The 21,007-nt window shown below is 38.9% G+C and overlaps 1 protein-coding gene across 1 annotated transcript in view; it reads right to left on the reverse strand.

The window, feature by feature from the left end:
* Nucleotides 1-964: 964 nt before the first annotated feature.
* The window catches only part of LOC145980240 (KH domain-containing, RNA-binding, signal transduction-associated protein 2-like), a 357,457-nt gene continuing 337,414 nt past the window's right edge, over nt 965-21,007 (reverse strand). Inside the window, exon 6 of the mRNA XM_083113253.1 lies at nt 965-1,028. Within this exon, the coding sequence (XP_082969379.1) occupies nt 965-1,028 (64 nt within the window). The remainder of the gene's footprint in view (nt 1,029-21,007) is intronic.

Consider the following 21,007-nt stretch of genomic DNA (forward strand, 5'->3'; position numbering starts at 1 on the left):
CTTCATACTGCTGTTATTGTTGCTACCTTAAGCTGCTATAGCTTTGGAAATAGCATTGTTGCGTTTAATGTTGCTTGTGAGCTTAGAAATTCACTTTGTGCAAATTGACTAATCCAGACATGCGTGGGGGTCTGTCCAAATTTAAACTTTAGCGTCTCCAATTTAAGTCGCCATAATTAGCACCCATCAGTGGCGGCGATTGGGTTCCAAAGTGGGGGCGGAGGGCAAGGTTTTAAGACTGGTATGTACAATTTTACTGCAAGAGTAAATAACGAATAGAGTAGAGAGACAGATTTTAAGACACTTTGGGCATTGTATCAGTGCGTGATGAACAGCACCGTACCTTGATATTTTGGCGCCCTAGACAGGGTTGCCAAGCACCGGAATTTTATGTGTGTTCTTCGGTATTTTCTTATGTCATGGTTTGTAATAAGTAAAGGGTAAATTTATCCGTCGCGTATTCTGACATCGTTGGCTTAAACATGCTTTAAATTACTCTCTAGGCTTCAACTCCACTAACCTACCCCTCGTTAGGGCCTGGTGATGAAGTAACATGATGGGGAATAGGTACAAATAGCTGTCCTGCATTATTTTTTTGCGCACTTAAATGTTATGACCTGCCTATTCTCGTAAATCATGGAGAAAAACTAACCGAAAGTGCATTTCAACAATATGATATCGCCTGGAAACCAGAACATAGATCTCTCCCACTACGTGGCTAACTTCACTACGTGCGCGCATGAAGTGAATGCATCACCGAACGAACTTCTCCACGAAATCAAGTCTTTCGAAATATATATATTTTTACGAGCCAACCGTTATAGAAAAATGAACACAAAAGCACATTGAAACGTCCTGTGTCGCAGATATCCCATCCTTGCTTCCTCCCAGAAGGGTTTCTATGACGTCTCTGTTTCCCTTCGACTGTCTTTTGTTTTCAGGGTGTGCAGGCGGATGCTTTGATCTATACGGAATTGCTCGTTGCACTGGGTGATGCTTCGTCCACCACCGTGAGTCCAGCCGGTTGCCTGTGAAGGAAGAATAAACTATTAACACACATGAAACACTAACATATGTACAAGGTTAATCAATAGAACGGGAAATTTTGAATCGTGCCCTGGTAACACTGCGAGGTTGGTAGTACTGAATGGCATATCCAATGCTGCTCTGAACATCTTGCCATTTAGTAATCATGGAGCGGTGGACAGCGTGCCTTTGTGGTCAAAGCATATTTCATTGCATGGCCTCCAAGGTCGCCTGACCTCACAGCATGTGATTTCTTCTTGTTGGGTTCATCATAAGAGCCAAGGTTACTGTACTCGACCTGCTACGACAGAAAAACTTAAGATAAGAATACGAGAGGAAATTTGCCAGGATTCCTGTTGCGTCATGCACAATGTCTCTCACAGACTGCAGGAATGTCTCCGCAGAGACGTCTGTCGGATGTTATCCTCAAGAAATAACGGTATGAAATTCAATAATCGCATACTCTGTACCATTCACTGGCTTCACTAAATGTTTCAAAGGTATGTGTTCTCTTTAATTAATCTCTGTTCCAAAATGTCCAGTTCTTTTGAGTCACCCTGTATAACTATTTGGAAATTAAGCTTACTTGCTTTTCAACTAGATCTGTACGATCTAGTTGCAAGTTAACTGAAGCATATCAGAACTAGAATCCAATCATGTGACAAATATGACTGACTTCATATATACCCCACTCCATGCCTTAGGTTATATGCAGTTACCGTTGTCTGCTTTCATACACACAGAAATATAAATGCATTACCTGATACAAAATAATGCATAAACCTGCAGCTAAGTCCATCATTAAGAAAGATGCAGTTAGGGTACATCAATTGATGCATTAAAGTGCAGCTAGATACATAAATAAATACATCACATGATGAATTTTGCCGTTACCTTTACAAATGATACAAAAAATACATCAACCTGTAAACATGATTCTTGACAAAGTCCAAAAATACACTTTGGTGCATCAATGTATGCGTTTGTGGTGTATCAATTCGATTTGATGCATTTAATTTTCTGTGTGAACAGGTGATTCAACACCTACTAGTGACACGCCGTGGTGGTTTCCGGAATTTCTTCCTGACTTGTCTGAGGTGCCACAAGGAAACAGTAGGTCTAGGTCCATCTTCTATGATTTGGGTAGCGGGTAACGTATAACAGTTTACAGCAGAATCAATGTATCTATGTAGAATATATTTATCAGTTATATGTTGGGAATTGAATATATTTCTAGCAAATAATTGGTTAGAATATACAATATTAATCATTTTATGTAAGATTCAATAACTACATTTAATTGCTGGCTTAGATGCTCCAATTTTCGGTCTGTAATTAGATGTCTGTGCCTGAAGTCTATGGATTCGCGCATGCGCAGCGTTTGTCGCAAGCTTCTCCACGCGAGACCAAATTCCATGAACCTTCGTTGTTTTGTCGCAAACCGTTGCAACGTGACCCGAGTCAAATGTTTCGTCCAGTGTGCGACCTCTCATAAGAGACTATGGTAAAACCTTCCCTGAGACGGTTTGCGACAAGAATGACTCATGGTGTCGGATCCGATGTGCTGTTGATCTAAATGACAAATCTGCGCGAAACTGTCAATACTTCACAATGACCTATCCAGAGGACGGAAATATGACGTTACAATTTCTTCACTACCATCCTTCGCTTATTAGGATGTCATCTCATGCATTCCAATTTCTTCCTTTTAGGACATCTGGACCAAAATCAATGGGAGGGTACTATGACAGTGATACCACCTATGATCTGTAACCAAGAGAAGCTTTAAGGTGAGTTATATAAACTTTCATTCTCAAAATCATCAAGCTTAGTTGAAGTGTATTTGTTGATGAAATCTTGTATTATAGCCGAAATCGCGGATGTCAAGCCCAGTGTTTGAATTCTAGGATTTATACTACCCGTAATATGTTTAATAAGCTTTTTTTTCGAGGAGGAGCACAGGATGTATGAGTATTTTAAACTTATTTGATTTTTTAAATAACTCTATTTAGAACCTTCGAGAATTGCGGGTATCTTAGTCATACTGGGTTTCTGAAATAGGCGGGGGGGGGGGGGGAGAGAATTTTGGAGAATTACGAATACTTGGACCATAGTCGGTTTCTGAAATAGTGTTGTTTGGGAAAGAACTTTGGAGAATTACGGAATTACGGGTATCGTGGTCATATTGGTTTTTTGAAATAGTATTATTTGGGGTGGGGGAGAGCGTTTTGGAAATTACATGTACCTTGATCATTTTTTGTTTCTGAAATAGTATTATTGGGGAAAGAACTTTGGAGAATTATGGGTATCTTGATAATACTGGGTTTCTGAAATATACTTTGGGAAAGAACTTTGTAGAATTACCAGTATCTTGATCGTGCTGGGTATCTGAAACTGTATTATTGGTGGGAGAACTTTGGAGAATTACTCATATATGCTGCAACTTAGCTGTAAAAAAGGCCCATTTACTCATATTCAACACGCTCAACTTCAACTGCATAAAGCAGGATCTACCATACAGAGGGACAGTGAAAGCAAGCTGTTATCAGAGTCCATTATTCTAGGAAATTAGTTACGAATTCAAAACCACAAACTTAGATCTTTTCCTTTTTATTTTAACAGTGCAAAAGTACTTTTATAGAATGGTAACAATCAAAAAGTAAATATATTCCCTTTCTTTATATATCCATAATCACACAACTGTATGATATGCAACTTAAATTTATATTCTACAACTTAAATTGACAAATAATTAGGGGTTAATGCGTGTATAGTGAATGCGGACATACAACCGAGAATTCTAAGAATAGGTTCCTCAATACCCAAACTAATATTAATTTAATTAAAAGTTAGAATAACCAAAACCTAATATAGGGTAAAGAAATGAACAAATAAACTATAGAATTTTAAGGAACCACACTACGTAAATTCCCCATCATATCACCACACTTACCATTAGAGGCCAGCATAGTCTGCATTTTACCTACCCACTGCCCGCTTGCCCGTGAGGACAGGTATACCTGCTAGCCTGCCCACGGCAACGAGTCGACTTGCGTCTTTACCCGGGTTCTTCGTCTTCCAGGCGCTCTGCGCTTACAAGGTAACTGGGCATTCAACAAGACCCGGGCGCCTGCAAAACCTGCTGGAAGGAAACAGCCCTCCGGCAGCGTGTCGCTCCAGGTGTTTCATCACCACGTGGACAGCTTCAGCCAGTGTTGCCTACTTACGTAGCTCGTAAATCCTACGAGGTCCTAGGAGGAGCTCTCTCCTCCAAGGAGAATTTATATACTTAGCGATTTCAGTTCAGCGTAAGCAGTTTTTATCTTATTGCCAGGAAATGCACGCAGTATTACAGCTTCATTTATTTAAATGAATGATCGAGCAAACAAAAATCTCCTCACTGAAAACTAATTGCTTTTCATTGCATGGTGCCTTAACCAGGCACGCAGTGGCGCAACCAGAGGGGGTAGGGTGCATTGCTCACAAGCTTGGACGGAAATTAAGTCTAGCGGAAGGGTCAGGGTGGGGTCAAACATTAAGTACAAGAAAAAACAGACTAGCAGAATTTAAGAGTAGCAGGGCTAAAGGGTACTCAAGATGGAATTAATTTTCATATTTTTCTTGCATTTTCCTTCCAGACGGCCAAGGGCACCTGCAGAGGGGGAATGGAGGGGTAATTGCAACCCCTTGATTTCAAATTTTATGAAAGTAGAAATATATTATAAAATATTATCCAGTCTCATCAAGTTCAATGCCGTAGCAAAGGGGTAGCGGGAGTCGGCCCTGAGCGCCGAACGATCTAAGTGAGAAAAGTTTTAAAACAGAGAATGCTATGGCGGCCCGTGATATTATTTGCTATTAATGTTGGTTTGTTACGAGTTGGATGAATTGATTATGTAATACGTCGCTCCATGTGAAAAGAAAATATTGTAGATGGAAATTTTACATGCCATATGTCTGTACATTCGGAATGCATTTATCATGCACTTTCTTTCTTTCAAAAACAGTTTGTGTGCTTGTTTTCCATTATTAGCTAATGTGAAATTGACGTGTTGAAAAAAATATTTCTAATCCTCTGTTTCAACACAAATGCGCGTGAGAACCGACTTCTACCCCCTTTTTGCGTGATTTATGAGGATTATAATGCCTTTCATTCTACTTTATTACTATTATTGTGATTGTTCTTGTTGGCACGTTTATCCAAGTACTTGGCCCTACCCCCCAAACGAGGGTAACGGCAATGGCCCTGCTGTTCGCAGTAGAACAGTGTGTTGTTCGACTCGCGACCTCAGCGTCGAACGTGACATGTTTCAGTCCTGTCCTATATCACTATATATACGTATATTAGTTGTTTACGACATATACTTATGGATCCTGTGCCACGGAAAACCTATTTCAATGTGTGTGTGGGGGGGGGGGGGTAGCAACATTCGTAAATCTCATTTCATTGGTGATGTGGCTTACGAAGCTTCGAGTTCCCTTTTTTAAGTAGTGAAAATCTATTGCAGTTGGCAACACTGCAGAACGGTGTGGGCCAGGTGCAGTTTCTACTCGAAGCAACTACGTCATGCAGAGGGAGGGGTCTGCAGTTGATGGAAAGAACGAACTGAGACCTACTAGGTATCGTAAGACTGCGGGTACCCGGCGGGTCTACAATGCCTGCCAGGAACGATCTGTGCAGGTGGGCATACAAGCTGCTCAAGCGAGGGTGTTGTGCAGGTTGCATGGCATTTCAGGAGCGATGTCTCGCGAACGGGTCTGCTCCAGGTCTTGTGCAGGCCTTTACTTACCATACACGTTTACAGTCAGAGCTACACTGCTCTTTCCCCCGTGACCGTTGCCTGAAGACAAACGTGCTCGTTTCCTCCTGGCGGCTCTGAGCATAACAGCCAATCAAATCCAGGCATGACATCAGTTGCAATGTTACCAGCACATTCAATGCATTTGTGGGCAGAGGGTTATAATGCATAGTTTGAAATTCTCGGTACTTTTCTAGAAAAGAGTGTACAAGCCCTAATTAGTGATGTTTTTATCTTTGTTCGCTTGTGACGAATGAATTCTTTTGATGGTGGTTTGAAGCTATGGAAATGTTTTCAGGAGCGAAGCTATGACTTGTTTCCGCATCGAAAAACCAGTGACTCGCATAGGAATGTAGCGCCCTCTCTACTCCCTCCGAACAAAAGTCATTTTCGGAGGCATCATCTTTTGATGAGTTTTGTTGCTCGCCTCGGAAAGATTCTCTTCCTTTCTCGCTGTATCTCCTTTTCTTCTTCTGCCCTATTCGACTACTAGACCTTTCGGAACCTTTGAAAAGTTTCGTTTCGCCCCCTACCGGAAAGGAACACGGCAGTCTGTTTCCTCTCGAGTTTCTGCAACAGAAAGCTCCCGGACAGAGGGCGGTGTGTGTGAAAGGGAACCATTGTTGCCTTGGTTCGTTAGGAGATTGTCGTTGCTTCATTTGATCCATGTGGCTTGTAAATGACTCGCCTTTAACGAACAATAGCCTCTCCCGCCTGTATAGCCTCTACGCACGAGCACTTTACAGGCGCGCGGTTTTCAAATTTGGCGCGATGTACAAAAACAATCGTAGTTCCAGAACTACTTGTCGTAGAGCAGCGGTTCCCGAAGTGTGCGCAGCGGCGGCATGGCTGGATTACAGAGACGCCGCGAACTTATACTATTTTCACTGAAATGACATGATTGTTCCACACGGGCGGAAAGAATGCTTAAAGAGTGCTTAGCGTTTCAGCATTGGTTGTTATGGCTGAAGGAAGTAATAGGATCGGCCACACGGACTGACTAGCCTGCGGATGATCAACGTCTGGCGCATTCCGTAAGCATCGCCCATAGCGGACAAAGTGCGGAACGACGACTGGGCTGACTGCTATTTCTATTGCGTCTTATGGCATCGTCCACACGAGCGGGACGTCTGCTGGGCTGAATGATCACGTGACGCGCTTTGTGCATTGTTGCACACCACGTGGTGCTGAGTTCTAGCGTTGTGTTTCTGATAAACATTGTTTTTGCAAGTGAAGATGGGTGATCTAGATATAGGTGAATTAGATACAGAAGTATTTATTATGGAAGTGAAAAACAGGCCATGTATTTGGGATATTACGTGTGAGGAATATAAAGACAGAAACAGAAAAGATTCGGCGTGGAATGAAATTTGCTGTACTTTTTTACCAAACTTCGCAGAGCTTTCAGTAGCTGTAGTACAACGAACCACTCGCCTTTGGTTTATTCACACGTGCATGCTTCCCGTCTATTGCTTCCATGCAGTGTGGAAAATTAGTATGATTTTCGAAGCCGTTTGCAATATTCTTCCTCCTCCCTTCCGTTGGTTGAGATGAGGAAAGCACTGGCTCTGTAGAGTGTCCCATATTGCACGACAAACTGTTCTGACAACCTCACTGGCCGTAGATTTGCCAATTCTATAGGAATAGTGCAGCTCAATAAGGAAGCGACCGGTTTCGGCCCAGGAACCATTTTTCCCGCATCAATTTTAATACGGTCCACGAACCTTTTTTCAGCTTTCAGATGCAGAGAGGAAATCTGTTTGTTGGTAAGTCATGGCTAGAGAGCGGAAGCTGATGAAATGTCATCTTTTTTCTGACATCTTGGACACGATGCCCATTAAATATACACAGTATTACACTTCGTCTAGAACCCAAAAAAGATAATTTGAAAGTGCATTTTTTTGCATTTTGTTTTGCCAATTTTCAAGGTTTAGGTCATTTTCTCAGATTTTCGGCATTTTCCAGTCATTTTCGCAATATTCGGTGTATTGTTTCGTCATATTTTGTCACTTCTTTCATTTTGGAAATACTCTTGAGTCTTTTCACCAAGGTGAACATAGACCTATATACAGCGTGTCCATAAATATACTGTCATACTTTAAAGTGGTATTACGTCGCTTTGGATAATAATCGTATTTAAATGAAATTGGTGACATTTGAAAGAAAAACTCAAATATTTTATTTTACAACTCATAGACATTGAATGTGGCCCCCATTAGTGGCCCTGCAGACATCAAGGCGATATTCCCATTCATGCCACACACGCTGCAACATATCCCCAGTTCTTGCAGGTTTTGAGGCAATGGGGGTACACAATCTTTTATGTAACCCCATAAAAAAAAGTCACTGACCGTCAAGTCAGGTGACCTCGGCAGCCAATTGTAGAAGACATTATCATCATTTCCGGCACGTCCAATCCATCGTCCTGGAAGCCGCTCATTCAGATGTTCCGAACATGTAAATGCCAGTGAGGAGGTGCTCCATCTTGTTGAAAAATAAAGTCATTGCCTTCATTTGCTTCCAATTGTGGAAATAACCATTCAGTGAGCATGTCAAGATAAGCTGGACCTTTCACAGTGGCCTCTCGAAAGAAAAATGGGCCATAGACATGACGTTTCGATACGGCACAAAAGACATTCACTTTAGGGGAGTCTCTTTCAACTTCCAAAATTGCATGTGGATTCTCTCTCCCCCAAATCCTTACATTATGTCTGTTCACTCTTCCACCAACGTAGAATGTTGCCTCATCCCTGAAAATTATTTTTCCTGACAGATTTACGTTATCCTCCATTAGTAACATAAAATGTTCAGAGAAATCTAACCGTTTTACAGGGTCATCAGGTTTCAACTTGTGCACTAATTGCAGTTTGTAGGGGTGAAACTTCAGTCGCGTACGCAGGATCTTAGATACGGTGGATTTAGGGATGTTCAACTGCTGACTAGCTCTACGTACAGACTTCTTAGGACTACGAACAAATGCCTCCCGCACTTGTTCCACAATTCCCGCATTGACAGATGGTCTCCCTGAATGGCCTTTCCTTTGATGACATATGCAGCCACGATCCACAAAATCCCGGTACCACTTCAAAATTGACGTGTGTGAAGGAGCCTGATTTTGAAACCTTCACCAAACTCTGCGTGGAATGATATTCTAAAACACACCAACTACGTTCTTGTGGGGTCGCCATAACCACTTCAAATGCACGCTGAACCTTCACCAAACTCTGCGTGGAATGATATTCTAAAACACACCAACTACGTTCTTAAATCTTCTGTAATAACAACACAATTTTAAAGGAAAACATTCACATGTAACCTGCCTGCCTGCTAAATATTCAACAATGAACCCGCATCGTCCATTGTTGTCAGGAGTGAATTTATTTCGGTTTCTATTTTTGATCTCGTTCATTGTTGTCCTTTGTTGATATTGGTGTCCATTGTTGACATGCACAAAAATATTTGAGTTTTTCTTTCAAATGTCACCAATTTCATTTAAATACGATTATCCAAAGCGACGTAATAGCACTTTAAAGTATGACAGTATATTTATGGACACGGTGTATATCTCGCAGGATTGCAATTTACGAGCAAAAGAAATGCTGAACTGGTGACAGTCTTTGTTGTGAAAGATTGTATTTTGTTTAATTTCCTTTTCATTTCAATTTTTAACCTGAAACTAACAAATTTAATGGTCATTTTTTGCATTTTTTACGTCATATTTCCCCATTTTAAAGGACACTCTATAGGTCATATATCTATATTTTTTAGGTCATCAACTTCCGCTCCTTAGTCATGACTCATGTACGAGAGCTTATTCATAATACACGGCATACAAACACATTAATCCGGATGAGTAATTAAAAAATAAAGTTGCTAGTAAATATCTCGAAATACACTGACATAAAAACCATCCCCGTCTCCCAAAAAGGGAAGGGGCTCAACTTTTTTGTTTTGGTGAAAATATAATTTCTTAAATGTTTACATTAGTAGATGTATTTACGGTAGGGACAGCGCGAGAAAGTACGAACCCCTCTCCAGCAGCTTTGGCCATACTTAAAACTTGCTCAACATGCCCATATGAGTTTTTGCTCAAGTGTGGAGCTCTTATAATTCAAGATTTTTGTAAAAAATGCCCTCGGGAATTTTTCAGAAAGTACGAACCCCTCTCCAGCAGATTTGCTATACTTAAAACTTGCTCAACATGTTCATATAAGTTTTTTGTTTAAGTGTAGCACCTGCCTAACCCAAGAATTTTATAATTCGGAAAATATCAAACCCCCCTCAAGCATATTTACAAAAATTGCATCAGTTTGTCTATAAACTTGTATCCATACCTACCTATACATATTTACTTCAGGTTTAAGTTCAATTGGATACCATTTAATTTGCTTATTTAATATTAAAACAATGCAATATGCAGAGCCTACCTCTAGAATCGCTTCGTGTTTGCATGTTTCTCCTCTGTGTCAGTGTGTGGAATTCCCGAGACGGTAGTATTGATTTTTGCTTTGCATGTTTCAGCGCCAGTATTTACAGAAATTCCCGAGTATTGCATCATTCAGTATTGTGAGACTGACTGAGGAGAACAGATGTGTTGATACAGTACTTCTCATACTTACAGGTTTAAATTCATATTGAACAATATAAAATCTGATATTTGTTGTAATCCACTCATATTTAGAGTCAAGCTTATATTTGTCCCAGCGTGTTATACATAACAAGGTTATTGCTATTCAAGACATGCATGTCCGTGCAGGTATTTGCGGAAGGTTGGTGTGAATGATTTTATACTTGTGGGCTATTGGCTTTACAACCTGTCATAAGATTAATATTAATAATATTAATCCATAGAGATTAGATTTAAAACCCAGGAAATTTTATATAAATACCAAATCCAAAAATATTAAGTGTATATACACATACACACATACACACATACACAAATCACAGTGCTGAACCCAACTGATATTTTTTATTCAGTATAAAGTTTTGAATTGAATCCCAGGAAATTGTATATAATAAACAACAACAAAAATGCCGAATCAAAAATATTGTAATCAGTGCAATAAGAATATATCCAGCTCTAATTGGGCCAAGCATCAAAAAATTTGTAATCCAGACAAATACAAAACTCCCACAAAAATTTGCCCCAAATGCAATAGAAAATATAACATGGAATATTTCACATATAAACATAAAGATACTTGCTCTGTACAGTCATCAACATTGCCCCCTCAACCATCCACATCTGGCCTGAAAAGAAGGCACGAAGTACCTGTTAATGCCAGAGCAGAAAAGCAACCATGCCATGCACCCATCCGTAGCAGTTTTAATACCCAACTTAGGGATTATCGGTTTGTATCGGAGCCAAGATGCGGCATTAAGAATTTCTTGAACAGTGTAAATCCTAATCTGCAGGCAATTCTTAATGCACAAAATGGCTCTTATAAGCTCTCCCTCAAATTGTTTGTACAATATAAGAAACCAAATGGCACAAAATTTATACATCCCCACTTAACAGAAACTGTACCTGTATATTCAAATTCAAATTCAGACACAATAATAAGCAGCTTGATAAATCAATTGAATATTAAACACTCTGAATTTGCGGCAAAAGAATCAGGATGGAGCCTATGCGGTTCATCGCACAAGTTATATGTTAATATTTCTGAATTCAGCCCATTAAAAGGTTCTACATATCTGCCATTACCTGCTAATATCAAAAACAAAAGAGCCGTGGTCAATATAAAAAATAATGACGCGAAATGCTTTTTGTGGTGTATATTAGCTGCTTTGTATCCAGTTTCAAGGGATCCTCAGAGAATAAGTTATTACAAACAGCATGAACATGATTTTGACGAGGCAATGGAGGGTTTGGAATATCCAATGTCTGTCCAGAATATTGACAAATTTGAAAAAAGGGCCAGGCACATCGATGGCAAACAATTATCTATTAATGTATTTATTTGTTCCACTGGCAATTGCCCGATAGCACCTCTCAGAATCAGTACAATTGATGATGAATCTGCTATTCCGATTGATTTGCTCTTAATTGAAGGGGATGGCACATATCATTACACTCTGATAAAAAATCTTGAAGCTTTAGTGAGAAAGCAAATAGACAAATCCAATACAATATTCAAGTTGTGCAGAAGATGCTTGACTGTATTTGATGGTCAAAAAATGGTGAAGGGGGTTCGGGAAGAGAGTGCAGAAATTGCTAAAAACAAGTTAATTGAGCATCTGAAATACTGTGGCAACCATAAACCTGTTCATATGGTGATGCCTAATCCAAGTGAAAATTGCAAATTCAAAAAGTATGAAGCCTCGTTGGAACACCCAGCATATATTGTCTGGGATTCTGAATCAAATCTCAAATCTCTTGCATCCTGCAATCCAGATCCAGAAGAATCTTCAATTACACCATACCAGCAACATGAACCTTCCAGCTTTTGTTATGTGGTTGTACAGGATGGTGTTGTTATTAAAGAATATTCATACAAGGGACCAAATGCCATCAAAATATTTGCACATAGAATAGAAAATGAGTGCCGTGACATAGCATCTAACATCTTATTAAAATCAAAGCCCATGTTGCCTTTAACAGAGGAACAGATTGAGGATTTCAACAATGCAGAAAAATGCCCGGTATGTGATTGTGAATTTTCAGATACAAATATCAAGGTTCATCACCATTCTCATACAGATGGTAAATTCTTAATGGCCCTGTGTAATAGCTGTAATATTCAGATCAAGAGACCAAGATTTGTCCCCATATTTTGCCATGGAGCATCCAATTATGATTTTCATCATCTGATCAGGTACGAGGGGTTTGAGAAGCAGAATTTAAATATTTTAGCTGAAAATGATGAGAAATATATATCTATTAGCAAGATAATTAAAGTTGATGGTGTTCCTATTCACATAAGATTTCTTGATTCTTACAGATTTTTATCAGCTAGCCTGGATACACTGGCCACTCAATTATCTGATGATCAATTCAAAATCACACGTGCATTGTTTCCAAATCAGGACCTGAAATTAATTAGGCGGAAGGGTGTATATCCATATGACTATGTTACAGGTTTTTCTAAATTTGATGAGTGTGCTCTGCCACCACAACAAGAGTTTTACAGCAAAATCAGAGGATCTGGAATCACTGATGAAGATTATCGCCATGCTCAGTTGATGTGGAACAATTTAAAATGCAAGACATTTGGTGATTATCACATGGCATATTTAAAACTTGACGTGACCCTCTTAGCTGATATATTGCAGGCATTCAGAAAATCTTCTATGCAAAATTATGGACTGGACCCAGTGTATTTTTTCAGTGCTCCGGGCCTAGCATGGTCCGCAATGTTTTTCAACACCAAAATGCAATTGGATCTGATCCACGATCAAGATATGTATCTGTTTATGGAGAAAAATATAAGAGGAGGGATGGTGCAATGTTCCCAGAGATATGCCAGAGCAAATAACAAGCATATGCCTGATTATGATCCAGCACGGCCATCAAATTATATACTGTATGTAGATGCCAACAACCTCTATGGTCATGCTATGATGGATAAATTGCCATATGCAGGGCTTGAATGGGTCGAAGATTTCAATATTGAGGATCTTCAGGATTTTGATGACAGTGAATATGGCCTCTTCTTAGAGGTTGATCTGATAATTCCAGATCATTTGCACAACAAATTTTCTGATCTGTCCCCAATTCCCGAGGTTCAGTGCTCACCTGGCTCTAAACAGAAGAAGCTCATGATGACTCTGGAGCCAAAACAGGGTTATGTTATATATTACAAAAACCTCCAGTTCCTGATGAAACATGGTGTTCAAGTGACCAAAGTTGGCAAAGTCTTAAGGTTCAGGCACTCAAAATGGTTGAAACCATACATTGATACAAACACGGAGCTTCGAACATCTGCAAAGAGCCAATTTGATAAGGGTTTGTTTAAATTGATGGTGAATTCAGTGTATGGCAAAACAATTGAAAATGTCAGAAAACATACCGATGTTAAAATAATTACTGACCCCAGCCTGAGCAAAAAATTGGTTGCAAAGCCCAACTTCAATTACAGAAGAATTTATGATGAGCACATGGCACTTTTCAACATGATGAAAACAAAGATTAAATTTGATAAACCTATTTATGTAGGGGCTGCGATATTGGAATTGTCCAAATTACATATGTTAACATTGTATTATGATGTGCTGAAACCTTTTTATGGTGATCGTGTAAAATTATTGTACATGGACACGGATAGTTTTATTCTTGATATTCAAACAGAAGATGTTTATCAAGATATTGCACAGTCTGAATTGTTTCAATACTTTGATACCAGTGAACATACAATAATTCAACCCCACAACAAAAAGGTGCCTGGCAAGTTAAAAGATGAGACGCTTGGTGATGTTATTGTGGAATTTGCTGGGTTAAGAGCCAAGATGTACACTTTTGAGACATGTAGTGGTGCTGTTGTCAAAAAAGCCAAGGGCATTGGCAGAGTTACTGTGGAAAAAGATCTTGTATTTGAAGATTATAAAAATTGCATCAAATCACAGAGTTCAATTAGAACATCAGAAAATAGAATTCAGAGTGTGGATCACTTGCTGACTAGCAATATTGTAAGAAAAGTGGCCCTGGACCCACATGATGATAAGAGATGCATTTTATCATGTTGCATACATACTCTACCTTGGGGGCATTGTGATTTGAAAAATGGGAAACAATGCCCAATTACAGAGCATGATTTGAAATAAATAAACATGCCTATGAACTTATTTGGGTTCAAGAAACAGGCTATTATGGAGCTGCCGACACCACAAGCCTCTCCTGATATGCTGTCTAAACTGAGTGGCTTGTTAATTATTCATCTGAACAGCATACTTACAGATAATGATGAAGAAACAGGCAAAACATTGTACATATTTAACAATAATTTAAATCATTACCAATTACCTGTAGGTGGTCAATTACAATTTATTACAACTCCCGAGGGTGATGTCAAGATTGCAGTAGGGAGAAATATTTATAGAATCAAGCACTCAAACATGGTTTCTGGCACTGTATATACCGTCTCTGCCGGTGACTGCTTATATATTGAGGTCCCTGGATCCTATGACAAGCTTATACCCTTTTTTATAGAATTAAGAATCAGATACTCTATAATAAATAACCAATAAAAGAAAATGCCTAATGATATATTTGGCCATACAAGACATGAAGATCACAGTGATGAGATTCTGATGCTTGATGTCAGAGTCAAGAAATTAAGAAGTGATTTACAAGCTTTACAAACCACACTCAATTCCAGTCTTCAATTAGAAATTACAAATTTACAATCACAATGCATGGACCCTCTTCTTAAAATTGACTCAGAACTCAAAGTGCTGCTTCAGAAATATACTGATTTGGCCACATTGGATAATTTTCAAAGTTTAGAAGAAGCTGTAGCAGCTCTTCAAGCAAAATTTAAGACCCAGGCCACCAACTCTGAGCAATTGAAACAGCAATTGGAGGAGCAGATAAATAATGTCCAGACACAGCTACAAACAATTGTCAAAAGCATAAAATCACAAGAAGATTTTGATCTAGTGATTTCCACTCTAAAGGAACAGATTCAGTCACTCCAAATACCTAATCTGGATCCCCTGAACAATGCCATAGCCGAGGTTAAAGAAAAAATTGAGACACTTGAAAATTTTATGAACAACTTGCCATCTTCTGATGCTTTGAATGCAATAACTCGGAGTGTAGCCAACATTAAGCTGCAACTTGAAACATATGAAGATTTTGGAAAAATTCAAAGTTCCATAACCCATCTTGAAGGTACAATAGCAGCAGTGCAAAATGATTTGGCAAATGTACTAGAATCCCGATTGCCCGGGATTGTAGATACACTTGTTAGTGTCCAGCAACAGATCACAAAGCTTGAAAACCTCAACACTGAATCTGAGCTATCTCATTTTCATCACTTGATCGATGATATCCAAACAAAGCTTGAAATTTTACAACAATCCACACCCACTCAGGCAGATATAGCCCTGCTCCAAAATGCTATGCAAAATGTGGCTGATGCTTCTGAATTAAACAATGTAAAATTAGCACTTGAATTTTTGCAAAATACAGTATCAAATCTTCCCACATCACAGGAACTTAAAAATATTAAGAGGGCAGTGAATAGGATATTGAAATCAGAAGATATCAAGAATATCCAGACAGAGATCAAACATCTCACTCAGACAGTGGCCACTCTACCAACCAATCAACATATTAATGAACTGCATGCCCTGTTTGAGGATATCAGAAGACAGGTCCATGATCTTACTGCTCAAAATTCAAAATTGGCAGTTGTTGAAAATTTGCAACAAATTGTAGCTAATATCAAGCAACAGCTAGGAACCATGGAATCCAATCAAGCAAATGCCCTGTCTGTTTTTGCCACCCAGCTTCAAGAGATTGTGCAACAATACAAGAGACTTGCTGTGGACGTAAAAATTAAGCCAGGCCATGATGATGTTGTTAGGACCATCAATGAGCACCTTGAATCTGTAACAAGCAGATTGCTTACAGCAGAAAAAGAAATAACAGGCATAATCGAGAATCCAAAACATACAGTAATTCTTGAATTGTACAGCATCCCCAACAAAGAATATGATTCACCATTTACACCAGGTGGCAAAATATATATGCTGTCCCCTGCACAATTTTATTACCAGTTTTTTGTTGGGGGCACACTTAGACCAATCAAGATCAAATATTGGCATCAACCACAGGCACACCACTACCCCACCTTATCAATAACAAATGCTGATAACAAAGTAAAAATCACCAGTGTAGAGTTAGAGGATTTTACAGATCCCAATACATTAGAAACAGCATATGTTGAAGATGATGGCACTTTGGAATTTAAAATACAAATAGGGGACAAATTATATTTAGAAAATCCTGCAGTATCAGCTGCTGAACACCCCATAGTTGCAATATTCTTGTTTTCATATTATGTCTAGTTGTTGATGAATTACACAGACAAGCCAGACATAATTTTAAGAGACTCCCAGTAGTCACAAAAGGCATAGATGATTTATGGCAGAGCGACTTGATTGAGTTGTCAAGTGGGCAGTTGAAAAACTTAGACAAAATCAACAAGGGCTACAAGTATCTACTCACTGTGATAGACACATTTTCAAAATTTGCCTGGGCTGTGCCACTCAAATCCAAGACTGGAAAATGTGTTACAGAAGCCTTCAGGACAATCATCAATCATTCAGGAAGATCACCGCGCTATTTGCAAACAGATAATGGCAAAGAATTTTATAATTCTGTGTTCCAACAATTTATTAAAAGCCAGGCAATAAAACATTATTCGAGTTACAGTGATCTCAAGGCCTCAATTGTAGAGAGATTCAACAGAACCTTAAAAAATCTTATGTATAAACAATTTACCCTCCAAGGTAATTATAAATGGATTAATATTCTTCCAGAACTTCTACATAAATATAACAACTCGGTCCATTCCACAATCAACATGAAACCCTCTGAAGTAACTTCATCTGATGAGCAAAAATTGATCAGGACTGTTTATTATCCTAGATACCAGCCAACAACAAGAAGGGCCAAATACAGGGTGGGCGATCAAGTAAGAATCAGCAAATATAAGCACTTATTCAAAAGAGGCTTTACGAGAAACTGGAGCACCGAATTATTTACAGTGGTTCAAGTTAAACCCGGGACCCTTAACACATATATAATAAAAGATCACCGAGGAGAAATTCTCAAAGGCAGGTTCTATGAACAAGAGCTCAGCAAAACTAAGCAGCCTGACACATATCTCATAGAAAAAATCATCCGCAGAAAAGGCAACAAGTTATTTGTCAAATGGCTGGGTCATCCGGAAAACAGCTGGATCGATGCAGACAAAGTGATAATATGAGCACCTGGGATGTTATAAAAAGGCTGCCAGAACCTGAACAACAGAATAAGAGAAATGGCAACTTGCTGCCTGATAATATTAGGTGTCTTATTGTTGGGCCATCGGCTTGCGGTAAAACTACACTAATGGTTGATAATTTTTTATTGGCACCCAACTGGTTAGACTGGAAACACAGGCACTTGTATGTCTTCTCTAAGAGCTTGGAACAATTAAAATATCAGCAGCTGATGAAGCTATATGATGGATTGGATATTGCCACTTTTGAACCAGATGTTAAGCCATTAGATGAATGTCTCGATAATTCTGTTGTTGTGTTTGATGACATTATACTGGATAATCAAAACAAGGTTAGAAATTTCTTTACACAGGGCCGACACAAAAACATTGATTGCTTCTACCTGGCACAGACTTTTTCTAAAATACCCAAGCAGCTAATCCGAGACAACAGCAATTTTATATGTGTGTTTCATCAAGATCATACCAACCTCAAACACATACACGATGAATATGTAGGTGGGGACTTGAGCTACAATGATTTTTCCAAGTTTTGCAGCAGGTGCTGGAGCCAGGACAGTTATGGGTTTGTTACAATTGATATGACAAGAACACCTAATACTGGCAAATACAGAAATAAAATCAACGATTTTCTAGACGTTGAGACATAAATAAACAACCATGAAACGACCAATCATCGATGATCTTAAGTTAAGAGATTACCTTGTAAAAAGATTTAAGGGATGGAAATCAGAGAACCGTGGAATTTATGAAAAACACAAACAAACAGAACAGCCTGTCATTGATGCTATTAATAATTTAGGTAAGAATATCAAAACTGTTACAGAGCAAAATCAAGATTTGATCACAGAGCTTGTGCCTGTAGCTGCAAGGAACATATTAGATTATCCATTCACCCCACTTTCCAGTATTCATACACCTAGTCCTGTTGCTCCTAGAAGAATTGAAGCTAGTCAGGATCCTATTGAATTGGGTCTTCTTGCTCAAAAATATTTAACCACACCTAAAGACAATAAAGATGAGGTTTTTGGCTTATATGCCGACACAGAGCTTGATGGTAGTATCATTCATAGAATTGGCAATTTCAGAGTAACTTTTATGGGGGATGATATAATTGTTTATTCAGAATCTCGTCTCGGAGAAAAAGGTGCTTTTGTTAAGTACACCGGCACACCTGGATTGTGGGAACTGATGACTAGGAAAAGGCCTGGCAGCTATACAGATCAAGATTATGAACATTACAAAGAAATATTAATAAAATCAGATGCTCTATACCAGAACAATGATCCCACACAAAAAAGAGTCAAGTCTAGCAGTGGAGCAAAATACAATAATTTAATCAAGCCCATATGGTCACAGATCAAGACTGGCAGTGGAATCAAACAATACAACACCCTGCCTAAAGAATTTGTGTGGGTTGATGATGTCAGGAAACTTGTAGATAGGTTATTGGTGATAGCTGGGGAGGAAAATGCTGGCAACAACAATTTTTACAATGAAAAGGTTGGAATTATGGACATGATAAGCACAAAATTGTCTAATTTTATAGTGAATGACACTAAGGGGATTGGATATCTTATAAAAATTATTAATACTCTACCACCTAAATTTTGGAATATTTCTGAGGGTCGGGGCCTGGTTAATGACATTATAAACAAGCTGCCATTTGAACTACATATTCCAGGCTATCAGTATTGTGGTCCAGGCACAAAATTGGACCATAGATTAAACAGAGGTGATCCTGGTGTTAATCCCCTAGATGCTGCTTGTAGAGACCATGACATAGCATACAACACACATTCTGATCTTGACAAGAGACATGTTGCAGACAAGAAATTAGAAGAGGCTGCATTTGGCAGATTTGTAAGCAAAGATGCTTCTTTAAGTGAAAAAATAGCAGCATTGGGAACCACCATGGCTATGAGCACCAAACAAAAACTGGGGTGGGGGCTGTGAATATGTATATAATAAACCTACAATGAAGGCCAAGGGTGTTATGTATCAAATACCTTATGCAGGTCTCAAATCTCTTAAAACTATTGATAGTCTTTTAACCAAAAAGCAGCGCAAGAAAAAAAGCTCTTGTATTGCAAAGGGACATGGTATGAAATTGTTGCTTAGTACCCCCCAATTAAAAAAATTACAGCAATCCAGGAAAAAATTGCATACAGGGGGATTCATATTTACTATCCCTGCCATCTTAGCTGCTCTCGGGGCTGTTGGGAGCTTGGCTGGGGGATCAGCTGCCATAGCAAAAACAGTAATAGATGCCAAAAAGAATAGGGCAGAATTAGATGAGCAGAGGCGCCATAACCTGGCCATGGAGAAAAAAGGCAAAGGTGTTAAGAGAGCCATGAATAAGTTTAAAAAAAACAAGAGCCGCTTACAAACCAAGATATTGAAGCTTTAATCAAGCCATTGGGCATCAAACATTTTAGAGGTGTGTACATGTCTGATTCTTTACCGGAACAACCACTCAACAAAGAGTGTGGCATTGTTAATTTGGATGAGTACAAAAATCAGGGCACTCACTGGATCTGTTATCTTAAATATTTAAACAATGAGGCATTTGTTTTTGATTCATTTGGAGGTGTTCCACCTGAAAATTTAATAAAATATCTAAAATCAGCTAATCTTTATTACAATAATGCCCGTGTTCAAAACTTCAAAGATGTTAATTGCGGACATTTGTGTTTATCTGTTCTCAGATATATGTCTCAAATAAATAAACCATCAATTGAAGATTTTCAAAAAGCCTTGTGGTATCTGAAACATCATGGGGGTATTCCATCTCACCAGCCAAAATTCAATATTGAAACTCAAATTGCATGATGACATAGTGTATCCCAAAACAATAGCTCTCAGAGCATTTTACGGCATGTACTTGATACCTAATATTACTCACCACAACAACACAATTGCAGTAGGGGATCAAAAAATTGTCATCACTCCAGGGCAATATAATCTATCCACTCTAAATGCTCAATTACCCAGAGGTATAGTGTTAAGTCAAAATTCTGTCACTCACAGAGTAGAGATTGTATCTGCTACGGATACAGTGCATCTGGGTACTATAGGAGAGCTGCTAGGCTTTGAGAACAACACAAAACTTGAACCGGCCATCAAACACACTGCTATGAATATACCTAAATTCTTAGCCATAGAGACTCTGAATATTCACTGTAATGTGGCCGAGGGTATGATCACCAAATCAAATGGCATAGGCAC

Source organism: Lepisma saccharinum, chromosome 27, assembly GCF_977018435.1.
Source record: "Lepisma saccharinum chromosome 27, izLepSacc3.1, whole genome shotgun sequence".
Taxonomy (NCBI): domain Eukaryota; kingdom Metazoa; phylum Arthropoda; class Insecta; order Zygentoma; family Lepismatidae; genus Lepisma; species Lepisma saccharinum.